The sequence below is a fragment of the Anoplophora glabripennis genome, unplaced genomic scaffold (genome assembly GCF_000390285.2).
Source record: "Anoplophora glabripennis isolate ALB-LARVAE unplaced genomic scaffold, Agla_2.0 scaffold270, whole genome shotgun sequence".
Lineage (NCBI taxonomy): Eukaryota > Metazoa > Arthropoda > Insecta > Coleoptera > Cerambycidae > Anoplophora > Anoplophora glabripennis.
In genome coordinates, this window is record NW_019416411.1 from 318406 (window position 1) to 332834 (window position 14429).

Consider the following 14429-nt stretch of genomic DNA (forward strand, 5'->3'; position numbering starts at 1 on the left):
AAGTAAATTGGCAATATTTCAAGCACATTCGAAAAAAGTCCCAAAATGCCACGAATTACTTTCAGATTTTTTATACAATAGGCACAGAAATTAAGGGATATCAAAAAAATCACAAAATTTTGGGTGATTTTCAAAGAGCTGTAACTTGGAGGGTCGTAGAGAGAATAAAAATAAAGGATATTGAAACTTCAAGTGTCTAGTTTTCAGATCTGCAGTTTAAAATTTTTTAGCGTCAACAGTTTTTGAGTAATCATAAGAAAATCAACGGAAAAAAAAATTGTAAGTTTTTCCGTTTTTTAAAAAGGCCTACGGATTTAAAAAAAATTTTTTGGTAATTTCATCATACAGCTTTTTTTGGATAATTTAATTCTCTTCAATTTGAGCGGTTCCGGAGCCTTGTACGATTATTTGTCGCTTTTGAAGTCCATAGGCCTTTTTACAAAAAAGCAAACATTTACACATTTTTTTCCGTTGATTTTCTTATGATTACTCAAAAACTGTTGACGCTAAAAAAATTTAAACTGCAGATCTGAAAACTAGACACTTGAAGCTTCCATTCCCTTTTTTATGATTCTCTTTACGACCATTTCCCTCCAAGTTACAGCTCTTTGAAAATCACCCAAAATTTTAGGATTTTTTAAATATCCTGTGCCTAGTGTATTACTTATCAATGGCATATATTTAATATCAACAAAGCAGAGAAACCTTTTTCGGGCGTCTGAGGTGGATTTTTTACAAGATAACTAAACGACGCCTGCTGAGAAGCAGGGATAGGTGGGACACAACCAATGGTCGATGTTGCAACGACCAGTATAGCGAGCTCTTTGAACAACACTTTGTCTCCATTCACCGTAGACAAGGTGTTGAAGAAATACTTCCGAATGTTCGATGTGCACCATCCATACCATAAGGCATATGTTCATAAATAAATAAATACTGAAATCTTAGGAATCCCTTTGGGATTGAAATCATCCTGTACGGTTTAGTTCAACTTCATTTAAATATGCAATAAACATACAATAACCGAAATTGCCTCCTTGATTAAATTGGTATATTATAAAATTGATGTAATAAAAACACAATATTATAAGAGCCTCCTCCATACAGCGGTAAATTTCGATAAAAGTAATTTATTTGAGAGGTCCTGTGCCTGTTTTGTGTTGTCTAAGGAGAGTGCTTCATCGACGCTCTTGTAACTTATACGGATATTTCCAATTTAGTTAAAAGGCCTGGCCACTTTGTTAACTTCGATTCTTTATAAGAATCGACACTTATAACGACCAAATTATTACACTTTATTCGATTACCACTCCAAAGTTATGAATCTATATCTTAAATTAAAAAACCGCCCTGCTTTCATATTCGCTTATTAACTCGCTTATTGTTTTATGTTTTCCATTTTTCTAATGGTTCATGTCCGTACGTTTCTGTTTTTAAATTTTACAGCTTAATCCCATCACAAGAAATTATTTCTAATTTGATATGGAGAGTACTAACTAAACAAACTTCATTCTCGATATCCGTCCATAAAAAATAAATGTTACACCACTGCGTCGTGTAGAAATAATGAATTAAAGCCAAAATTTGTAATGACTTAATTAAAAATACTCGGTAGAAAAATTTCACTCAAATTCACTCAATTTTACTCAATAATGCATCAATTATTGAAACTATTGCAACAGAAGTGAGTGAATTTTACTAAAATCCGAGTTTCTGCTATCAAGTGAGTGACTTTTGACTCTATTCTGAGTATGTAAAACCAACTAAGAGTTGACTTTTTCTCTAATAAGATTTAAATTTTAAATATTATTAAGTAATTTTGTACTAAGAAAATTTCCAAGGGTGTTGAAAATCGGTATAGTGTATCGTTTCACCGAAAATCTCAGCTATCAGCTTGCATAGTAGGTAGCTGTTTCCCGAAATATTAAAACATCACAAATAAACATTTCTCGACCCATGTTCGTAGGAACTTTTTTATTGCTTTGAAAAATTCTATCGCGTGGTTTGGCATGTGCAATCTCTATAGATTGAAAAGTTATAACTCCTTTTACTGAGCATTTTTTATAAAAGAAGATGGAACTATCTAATGTACTTACTATTATACAAGGATGGCTTGGCTAAATGCGAGTGTAGGGGAAGTCTTACCTGAAACAAAAAGAAAAATGCGTCATTTTCAGCTAACACTGTAAATATGCGTACCAAGCTGGAAGCGTTAACGTCAAGTTTTATTGTTAATTTAATGAAATGGAAATTGGACAAAGGAAATGTAAACACAATAATAAAGATAAAAGGTCCCGTTTTAATTAACGACAAAAAATATTTAATAATTACGTTAATTGAAAATACATTAGGCGTTACTGTTTGCACAAATATTTAATTATTGGGAAAACCTTATCGAGATAAAACATTAGCGTTGCTACACTCCCGGGTAGGCTTCATTTTACAATCAGCTAATATATAATTTTATGTTTATAGCTTAATGAGATTTGTACAACACACATCAAACAATATGTTTTTATTTAACATGTGTGCTTGTATTAATTAATATACAATCTTGGTTGATGAGTCATTAACGTTAGATAAAAAAATTAGTTGACACAACGGATGCACTTGATACCCCCCGATAAATTAATTCATTTCAGCATTTAATAATACCCACTCGTAGTGATACAGGATAGTTGTTCACTTCAAACTGAGCATATTCTTTCAATTAAAATATTAGTTATTATATGGTCTAATACCACTCTAAAAGTGATCTGCTGGAACGTCTTTCGTATATTATTCTTCTAAACTAACCAAATAGGGGTTTGGGCAAATTAATAATCGCGAGCAGATGTGTTAGACGCATATTGAAAATTGTACGTAATAATTAATTATAAGTTCTTACTTGGTTCAACGCTAGATGCTCGCATACGAAAATTACTCAAATACATGACGATTTATTTGAATATTGAGCAAAATAAAATACATGGAAGTTCATAAATACAAAAAGAAGTGCAATGCGATGCCTCACCCATGAATATCACTTATTTAAGAACATAATTATATAGAAAAGAAATAGCTATTATATTTCCAATGACAGCCCCGTATTTGATCGTTATTTCTGTAAATCAATGTCAACTATGATTGATTCATATTAGTAGCTTGCAAGCATTGGAAAATTTATTTTTGATATGAAAATGAATATTTGATTAAAATACGATTATATGGGAAATTTGCTATAAATATTTATATGATCACCTTAATGTTATATCTAATAATATCACTGATTGCTTAGACAGAAGTTTGAAGAGTACCTACCGGGTGACAGTTTAGTTTTGATGCCCAATTATATACATACCTCGAGATTTTCAGACAAAAACAAAGGGATACATACAGATTTTAAGGCATTTTATACAGACAAAACCAGAGCTTTGGGAAGAGTTAAATTTAACTAATGTAAGAACGTACCTAATTTTATTTTAAGGTAAATAATATGCTGTGATTTTAGTACCATATGAAACAGAGGTAATTCTACAAAATAACAGCTGATTTACAAATCCTTAAATACCCTAATAGATAAAATGTGATGTATGATCCACTAGCTAGCCCTGAATCCGTCGAGAATGTCTTGCAACTGCATAAATATGATCATTGTATTCTGTGGATTTCTCTGCGGAAAAGCGGAAAACAAAGAAAACAATACAGAACAGAAAACGGTATTTATAACTAGCATCTTACGCAACGGATATGTGGAAATAACATTTTCTAAAGATTATTATTTACGCTTGACCGGAAATAAAGTCTCAAAATTATAAGCAAAGCAAGTAAAATTTATTTTGTCATTAGTCAATGAATTTGTTAAAATATTACCAATATTTGTTGTAGTTGAAGAGAGCAGAATCTCTTAGAAAAACCAATATGTTTTATTTATTGTAAAAGGTAATATGTGCGTAATTAATAATATGCCCCACAAACTAAACGTAATATAATTCTTTAAAACCATAATAACATACTTTTCTTCATTATGGCAATGCCTTGTCTGTAGGTGTGGATAATCTAAATAATGAATTTTTCAACAGGCAGATAACCAGAATGGGCCGATATCATGGCCTGCAAGGTCGCCAGTTTAGAACCCATGCGATTTTTACCAGTAGAAGTTGAGGAATAACGCGAGCGCATAGAAAACAGACATGTCTGGCATTCCCTTGACGTAAATCCTAGCGGGCTTCATTAAAATAATACTTATATATCCGGTTAAATTCGACTGCATATAGAAATAGATCCTAAGGAGCAGAGGTGCAACGTAAATTTACTTTTGGGCCGTTTTTAGTACCTACAAATATGACACAAATTAATAGAGCGTGCAGGCCATATTTTACGGCTTTACTGGAACTCCCACATAAATATTTGTCTTCGCCATGAAAATATCATAAATCGTAAATATCCAGAAGATGTGTATGTGTGTTTAAGCTTCAGTGTTATTCTGGGGGGCGTATCCTAGTAGCATATTATTTAAACAGCTGTAAAAGTAATTTAGCAAATTAAGAAGATTATCTTGGGAACGTTCGGTGACAAGAAAAGGATACACAAGTTGGCAGATGTCGACTACGGCCAATGAGCCACCCACTAAGGCAGATAATGTCACTGAATTATCACCAGGATACCTACGTTTTCCAGTCGATGACAATAAATCGTAGAATCAACAAAAAAAGACAAAGCTGATTTCGTATTATTTTCAACTCAATGAATTTAATTGTAAAATAAGTATTTACCGTACTCGTCAAACGAGTAACATAATATTGAGAAAAATACACAAGGTGTTAATGATTATCCAATTTTCCTAAAATTGTACTAGAATTTCTTTATTAGAAATCTTATCACAACATTAGGACAAACTTCAAAATGCACCTTTATCAATTTCTACAAAGATCAATTAATTTTTAAATTCACATATTTAAAAGAATAACATGTCCCTAGTACATTTTTATTTATTAATTAATTTATCTTCTCTTTAATTTTTGTGCGAACAATTTTCGCTTTTTATTCTACCCCTTACCTTTTCGCGTTTGTAAGGAAAGTAATTTTTAAAATAGGTAAATAATGCTGATAATTTTTCAAACAATTTGATTATTTATACAGGGTGTTAATGAACCTATGCCAAAATTTTAAAGGGGTGAAAAAGGAGCAAAAACTGTGTTGTGTATTCCACGGAAGTTCGTGACATCGACCAACTGCGACATCGTATTGCCGAAGCTTGGAATACGATTCGAGAGGACGTGGCAATGTTGCAACGCGTACGAGCGAATTGAATACATCGCGCTGAAGCTTGTGTGCAAGTAAATGGTGGGTACATCGAACATCTTCTATGAAAATCAGCAGTTCTCAAAAGGTGGCTCATTGCGATGTAGAGGTAAGTCAGGTTTTAAATAACATTTTACTCAACACAAATCCGTGTATTTACCTAATTTTGACCTAACAGACATGTGGCAAAAATATTTGACATAAGTTCATTAACACCCTGTATAAAAAATTAAATGAAGAGTATCCGTTTTCGTTATTTAATAAAATAGAAGTGAAAACCTTAAGAAATTACAATTTCATATTTTGTTAGTCATTGATTCATATGGTGTTTTTTGATTTATTTATTATTATTATTTATCAATTATTATCTATTCATATGTTATTTTACACATTTCAGTACTATAATGATAATGAATAACAAACGAAACAGTTGAAATAATTCCCTTTTAAATCACAACAATAGGCTTACTGTACCAAAGTACAGCTAGGAAATTATGAACAAAATTATGTTAATTACAAGTACGTGTATTTTTATTTATAGTATAATTATTTTGTTCTAAAAGCTTAACAATCCAAAACAACAGCGCTCGTTATTTCCCATAATAAATGGAAGTTTTTCCTCTTTTTAAACTAATAAAAAATATATTAACATAACTAGAAAACGATTTAGCTTATCAACAAAACGAACATAAACAATATATTACTTCACTGTTATAATTTTAGCGTTACTGATTAATCAGTAATACTGGCAAAGCGGATATTTTTTTTTTTATTTGTATCAGGCGATATTTATTTTTTTAATAACAATTGTTTTTCATATTTTCTACTGACATGATTAAAATTTGATGGTTCCTTTATTTATTTTTAACGAATTTTAAAATAAACTGCATATTTACATTGCCACTTTTTTCGCTCTATCTAATGGCGTCAACATTTTTGCAATCCGACGTTTCGTCTTCGAGGGGCCATCATCAGGTTCATTTTTTTTTTTCAATACGTCGCTGCTATTTTTATGACAAAATCTAAAGTCATTTTTAATTCTGAATTAGATGATATTACTATTGTAATCGCTAAAAAGGTTTTTAGCTTATTTTAGCTATCATTTAAAATGTTTCCTGAGTACGGCTCTGAACGCTTTCAAAATATCTATTGAAGGAAGTGATAACAGTACAAAAGTCAATACAGCACAAAATATCAAACACTTTTTCTACTACTATTAGCAATACTAATTAGAAATAATAAAACATTTCATAAATTCGTAAGTATTATTTTTTATTAGGTATCTACAACTTTTTAGATAACAAATTCTGTCATCGCTAAAGCAATGAAGCTTTCGGGCTGAAATTTTTACCACTTATTAAGGGTGCAAAGAGCTTCAAAAATTCTGAATTACAAGTGTCTGTGATGAAAATTGCATTAATTATTAGCAATCGAAAAAAACGACCATTTTCGATCATTTTTGAGCTCTCGCGCATAAACAAATTATCAGAATTTAATCGGACTTATTATTAATTTTAGAGGTTTATTTAATACCTACCTACCTTTTCTGTATAAACTTTGTTTTACTATGAATAACAGTTTTTTTACGCGAGTCAAAAAACCACTTTTCCATAACTTTGACCATTGTTTACATAAAGTTTCCCAACTAGTATCGAGTAGATTTTTTGATATTTTGTTTATAACACGTTTCCGAACAATATCCCGCAGATAAACTTTATTTTTTTTTATTTTTTTCTCGAAAAAAGCTAATGTCTGGACTAGTTGACCTGTGAATAGGGTCATTAGTACCAATCTTCCCCTAAAGGCGTGTAAAAAAATGAAAATAACTAAAAATAAATATTTAAAAATTGAAATGTGATTGCATTAAAAGAGTGAGAAATGAGGCTTCCTCTTATTTTTACGTATAAGTACTTTCACTTTTTATGAATGTGCATCGGATGCAAGAAGTACGTCGCTAATCCTAAAAAGAAGTGAGTGTGCCGATTCCCCCTGGACGCCACTGGTTGGTATGGTAAATAACGATAACTTCCTACTACATTAGTACAAAAAAAAGAATTATAATTGTGCGACCCACAGGTCGTTCTCATTGAGAATTAACAACTCCGTATCTTATGCAGCAATTAATGTTACATTTAATGAGCTGAAATGATTAGTGTATTGCGTCAGAGCAGAGTTAACTCATTATTACAAGCGTTATCAATTATGGTTTGGTACGGATAAAAGTGATTAGAAAATCAAATTAATTAGAACGTATTAAATGAAAATGTTATTGCCGTTATCATTATTAAATAAATTTTAATTAATCCCCTTTTTTTATTAATTACGTTGAGGAAGAGTGAAAAACAATGTTATACATATCTGGTTAATGATCATAAATTAAACGCAGAACTTGAAATACGAAACGAGTCGGCAAATAATTATATTTAATACAAACACTAACTGTTTCGCCATTACGGTAGCAGTTGTTTAGTGATATGGCGAAAAAATTATGCAGCAATAAAGAAGTAATTATTTTAAAAGTCTACCTGGAATTGTATTGCTGACTTTTGAGTTTTGACTCATATGTTTGTACTTTTACAATCAGTTGAAGAAAGACAAAGCACATAATTATATAGGGCCAAAAAAATAAATAAATACTAAATTTAATAAAAAAGATAATGGCCTTATTTAGATTATTTCTTTATAAGTATTCATACTCAAATGGCGAGAATAACTGTTAAACTCATAAAAATTAACGCAAGTAAGCAAGTAAGATAGATAATCATATTTCTACTCCTCATTCTAACTACGAGAGTTAGCCCAGAAGTCGGAGACTTGTGCGGGAGAGGAGGCGGCATATTATTATTACGCAGGCCGCATTTGCGCCCAGGAACGACTTATGTTGGTAGGCCCTAACCACCATTCAGTGCAGGAATGAGGAAAACCTGGAAAACCTCATTAATTAGGGGGGTGGTCAAATGCCAACCGGTGTCAATCCCTCACATTGACCCAAGCCAACATTCTTCCACCCTACCATACCTGCACAGAGTGGCACCCTCCGTACAAGCATAGCTAATCTACGGTCTACCGGCCGCGGGATTCGAAACCCGGACAGATCGACACATCGATTTAAGTACTGACGCCTTAAACCGTGCGGCTATCAACCGTAAAGATAGATAGATAGATATTTTTATTATTTAAGACATAAAAAATGTATGTAATGTAAGTTTCTTATAAATCTAATCTTTTCACAGTTATTTCATTCGAAGCGTTCCTTCTACTGAAAATTCCACGTAATTTGCGCACAGTCTCATCTACACACTCTCCGAACATGTAATGATTTTTCACAATCTTCACATGCCAGTTGAATGGAATGACGTCACAGATGCTCTGCGGACATATGATACATACATATATGTATCAATTTAAGTTCAAACTTTCTCTGGTAAAATAAGCACAAATACATCGAGTTTGGCTTAGAAGAAAAAAAAAAATGCAATCATTACGTAACATTTTAAAAATAATTAATTGACATTTAGGTACTGAACTAAATATAATACTTTTTTCTCTGTCTTTTGGGTGATGGTTTCCAAGAACTATGGGATAATTATGTTATAATGTCCATGGGGTGTAAAAAACAACAGATACCATCAAACACTGGCTCACAGGACTAAAAAAGGTCAATAATTATCACATTTGCACACAACAGCCAAAATTACCAACAGCTGCAGGAAGGTGGTTGCGTTGAAATATTAATGACAGTGATGTGATCTAATGGTCTATAGTGGATTACATCTTATTCGGTTGTGTTTAAATTCTAAAGTTAACAGACCCTATCTTAATCTTAACACCAAGAATGTCATTACATTAAAGGTGAAGCTATGCCCATTAAAATAATAGCCATAGTTATAACATAATTAGTATAGATTTTCTAAGCACTTTTAGGTCAATGCTAATTTAGTAAGTTGCTACACTTCAGAACATATATTTAATATTTTAAAACTAAATATTTTCCATGTATTTATATTTCTAAATATTTTACACATAAAGTGTATCAAAAACCAATTAGGAATTAATAAATCTACTACCGATAAGCGTACGTAAATTATTAAACTATTATGACAAATATATTTCTATTTTAAACAAGACAAATTATAGTTTACTATCATCGTCATCATTATATTACCACCACATATGGAAGAGCAGGTTATAACCTGAACTCTGCCTTTTTGCATACTTTCAATGTATGCAATATACGGTTTTTTGAAACAGATTAATGTATACTGTACATAAAATCATTTTATTTTATTATTATACATATTGTATCTTCTAGATTACAATAATCAATGAAATAGAAAAAATCCTAATACAGTTTTACCTTCTATACCACTGTCATTTAGTACGTTCACCGAACCTGCCTGTCGACTTTCATATTACCAAGTTTAAAGTTTGGCTTTTATTATTTTTTTATTTTTAAAGAGATAAAATATTTCTTTTATTACTATTAATTATACAATGTACGAGTACTATAATACATATTACAATTATTATCAACATTCAGATAATAATTGGATGCATATTTACCATCGTATATCTTTATGGAAGTTACATAAACAAAAAAACCTGTCAAAACTGACTTTCAGTTAAATTAAGAAGAGAGCGATATGACTCTCGAAGAAAACTGAGTTTCAGTTAAATTTTCGAAGTTTCTGCTGAAGAAGAGAGCGGTATTTCTCTAGAAACGTCTAAACTAATGACCTAGAGCCCGAAAATTGTTTAGCCACTGGAATGGTATCGTACAAACCGAGCTTTCAATCAGTTTGATGTTAAAAATTTTGAAAACGAAAATAGAACAAATTTTCGAAACGGTAATTTGCTGTATGTTACAGTGTATATAATAGTGAAATCTCGAACAATTTGTCTTGTTCTGCAAAATTAAGTCTATAAAATCAAGATTTTTATCAACATATTGAAGTAAGATATTATTTATTTAAATTTTCTTTTTCTTTTTGGTATGGAAGAACTCCCGAATTAAATATAAGTAGAAAGAGTATTTTAAAAGTACCTATATTATGTAGTTATTTTACAAAAGTAATAAATATCCGTAACTAAAAGAAATTCAATTTTTAAAATAGTTAGATATTTTATTTCTATAAAATTATTTTTGTTAGAATTTATTTTTTTCATTTATTTTTGTTGATTAGATTCTATCTAATACTGGGTGTTAGAAGTCTGACTGCCTTAATTTTAATAGACGATAGAATACATTAAAATAAACAAAAAACCTAAATTCAACCATTTCCGAGAAAAAATTTATCAAAATCTAATTAATAATAGTTGTTTACATTTTTGTTATTCCGTAGGACAAGTCTAAAGCGTGCACATGTGGTATGCACCAGCTGTGTAACTGATATATTACAATATTCTTTTATTAAAGTTAAATCAGAGGTTTCATATGTTTATTTACTAGTTCATTTTATAGTAAGAAAAAAGACACTTAAAATGGACCAATGAGGCTTTTAACCTGAAACGCATTCTGTAATGCTTACCGATGGCCTGAAGCGCCGTAGCGAAGAACTGTTGGACTCAGTTTGGTCCCCCGACGTCATTTCCTGATTTTCGTTATTTATTTTTGAAACGCCGTCTACAATAAAAGAAACAAGTGTCACGACTTCTGGCTTAAATGTAACACAAACAACTTTACATGATGCAATTAAAGGTATACTTTCAACCGGTAAGGTCGTGTAATGGATATGCAACAGGAATTTTGTTTTTTTTATTAGGTAATTTAGCTAACTGAATATGCAACTAAAATTAATTATAGTCCTAAGTCGTGAGCATACATCACCTTTACTACATAGTTAACTCGCTTAAGGAGTTTTTAAACGCTTTTATTGATTTTTGTGGTTCGTCGTCAGTTTAAGGAAAGAATAGGTATCGAATGGCCATTTTCTTAAAGGAATTATGTCATTCTTAAAATATATACTTTTGTTTATTTTGAAATTTGATGAAAATGATTGCTCTGCAATAAACTAAAAATATTGGTTTACTTAAAAAAAATAACTTTTCTGTCACTGTATTTCATCAAACTAGTTCAAAATAATATTAAAGTAAATGAATTATGATTTTTTACTAGAAGCTTCAAAATTAGACTTTCGTTACATTTAAATTGGCAATTATTTCATGTTAGCATACTGCTATCTTGGCACTACCAGTAATGACCAATAGTAGTGGACTGTATTGTTTCACCGACTATGTACCTTGTTACTAAAACCTGACTCAACATTACGCAATAAATGGATAAGAAGTTGAATTAAGGTGTATTGCTTGTTCATTTCTCAATCTTGGTACGTTGAATCTCTATCAGAAAAAATACGCCCCGTAAAAATTAAAGGTGCAGTAAGAAAAACTGTTATAAATTATGCTAATTATTTTGAAACCCGTAAAGCATCAGTTGAAGTACAATTACGAAACTAATAAATCAACGTTACCATATTAGATTTCACATACCTATGTAGGTACCTGTAAAATTTAACGTATGGTAGCGAATTTCAAATTTAGCATTTGCTGGTGAAATATCTAGAATTATGTAAAATACGCATTAACCAAAAGGTAAACGTTCGTTAAATAAAATTCTAATTGAAAGAATAATAAAAATCTTATTACAAGTTTCTTACTGGGATGATAAACATGATAATTAAACAGTGTTGCACTGTACCGTTTTTTACATCAAGCTTCTACAGGAGGTAATGACTATAATCTAGATTTTGAATTCGATCTCCAGAATCTAATCGAAAATTTCAAAGTTATATTTCATATATAAGATATGAAAGCATTTGCCAAATAATACTACTCAAAGAGTATACAACTTGTAGCCTGGCAACAAACATATTGTATATGTAATCTATTTGTTTACTGCAGACTTTTGGACACTCTCTAGAGACTAATAGAGATAAACCTACCAACATTCACATTATTGTATTCATGAAGGGACGTGTCGTTTTATCTAAACATTTAAAAATAAAATATCCGGTTATTAACTATGACAATGATGTCATACAATCTATGACAAATAAGATAATATTCGGTAGATTTTAATATCCCATAAATTATCTGCAGTTTTCTTCTTTGTAAAGCTACATATCTCATTATACAGGGTGATTCAAAATTAAACGACACTCTCTCAAGACAGATCAGACTTGGTGGCAATATAAACTGCTACATTTATCTAGTCAAAGCTGTTCAATCAGTGCCTAAGGACCATGAGTAATCAATACCAATAGTCTGATAAAAAAAACTGTGCCACCATAGAAAAATTCAAAATTAAAATTTTTATAGATACCTTCACACTTTCAGTTGTCAACAAAAACGATCCTTCAAGACTATTTGATATCCGTTGTTGTTTCACGAGAAATTTGACTTTTTCAAAAGGAATAAAAAATTGTAAATTTGTTACAAAAAGTTAGTGTAATTTTGACCAAAGAATACATTTTTCTTAGTTTGAACCTCCTCCATCGAGTAAAAGCATTTGTTTGTATATTTTATACTTTTTCGATAAATGACACCCTATATCTGCGTAAGGAGATAAAAAAAATGTTTATGTCAACCTTCATAAATGATTACAATTGTAATTTTGTTTCTTTGGTGTTGGCAGTTAGATTTTGATAAAATAGAATATTGGTAAAACAATAAGTCGTGATTATCTTAGTACACGTTCTATTTCGCCGGCTGGTATTGGTGTAATTTTTTACGACATTTTATTCAACCAATAGCGATCGCATTATCTCGAGCATAAAAGCAACGGTTTGTCATTGTTCGTTGTAAACGTATCATTAATATCGATAACGCTAAGATTTAGGGATTTTTAGTTGACGATACCGATCGTGAAATGTTGGTTCTTTATAATGTAAAATGTTGTCATTTTTTCGAGCGAAAAATGTCTTTCTTAAATTGAAAGACGCATTGTTACAATTTAAAAAAACGGATCTAACATTTATTTAAATTTTACAATGCAAATGTTGTCCGATACCGACCACAGCAAAAATAGCTATAACATGACAAAAATATCAAGTTAAAAATGCCTTAGCTGTAACAGCAATGATAAAGTGTTTGTGAAAAGTAATTATTTTTCCAGAAATGTATTTTAATTGTTTCTAGATGTTCCACTTCCCGTGACATATGGTGTACAGTTGATAAAATAAATGTAATAAGTTAATGGCGCAAATGGCTTACACAGTAAAATTTGACTACTTACCGCGTAATTGTCATATGGTCCATTAAGGAAATTAATTTTGCAATTATGTATATTACGAGTAGTCTACATAATTAGTTTTTTAATAAATTATACACCTTCATAGCTAAATACACTAAAGCTCACTTATGTGTTATGTGCTTATAGCGTTCTTCTGTTATAACAAGCCATTTTAATTAAATTTCATCCATTCACTACTCCGTATATGAATATTCCCTGAATATTCCCCCACTTATAATTAAACAAGACACACGTCATCCGAGCTGAAGGGGAGAATTCCATAAATTTGATCAGCAGTTTAAATCTACAACCTCGGTTTAACAACAGACTAATTGCTACCCAGATCACTATATAATATTAAGCCTATTTTTGTATTATTGCCGCAATTGGTGCCACCTTAAGTTGTAAGTGAAAAATATTATATAGAATATACACCAAGCAAAATCTTAATTTTTTTAACAGTATAGTTTATATTGAGATGGCTTTTTATATAAAAACTCAATGAAATGAACATATCTACGTAATAACGAGCGTTCAAATAAAAACGTGGTCGAAGCTGGCTCTGACACATTGGACGTAGGGCGTAGCTTATAGCGACCAACTTAACCTCATTTCTCAACGAGCTGTATAGCAGCTGTCAGTTTCAATAACAAAGCGGCGATACAGCGCTTTGACAGATGACGTTTAGGTTTATTTGCTATACGCTACGCCCTACGTCCAAATTTTCAGAACCAACTTGACCACGTTTTTATTTGAACGCTCGTTATAAGTGAATTTACACCAATGGTTACGTACTGGGTGCTATTATCGTGGGTAGAGGACAACATACATAGGTTAATTTTTTGCATGTTAACTCAGCATAATGTTTTAAGTTTAAGTCGTCAAAAAATGGAGAAATTAAATGAAAACAATAATT

At 31.0% G+C, this 14429-nt stretch overlaps 1 protein-coding gene across 2 annotated transcripts in view; it reads right to left on the reverse strand.

The window, feature by feature from the left end:
• The window catches only part of LOC108911219 (LIM domain only protein 3-like), a 104228-nt gene that overhangs the window by 62208 nt on the left and 27591 nt on the right, over window positions 1-14429 (reverse strand). Inside the window, exon 1 of one of the 2 annotated variants that reach the window (XM_018716093.1) lies at window positions 10812-10871. The exons of the other annotated variant lie outside the window; for it this stretch is intronic. Within the exon in view, the coding sequence (XP_018571609.1) occupies window positions 10812-10871 (60 nt within the window). Of the gene's footprint in view, window positions 1-10811; window positions 10872-14429 lie in introns of those variants that run through there. 2 annotated transcript variants of the gene reach the window in all.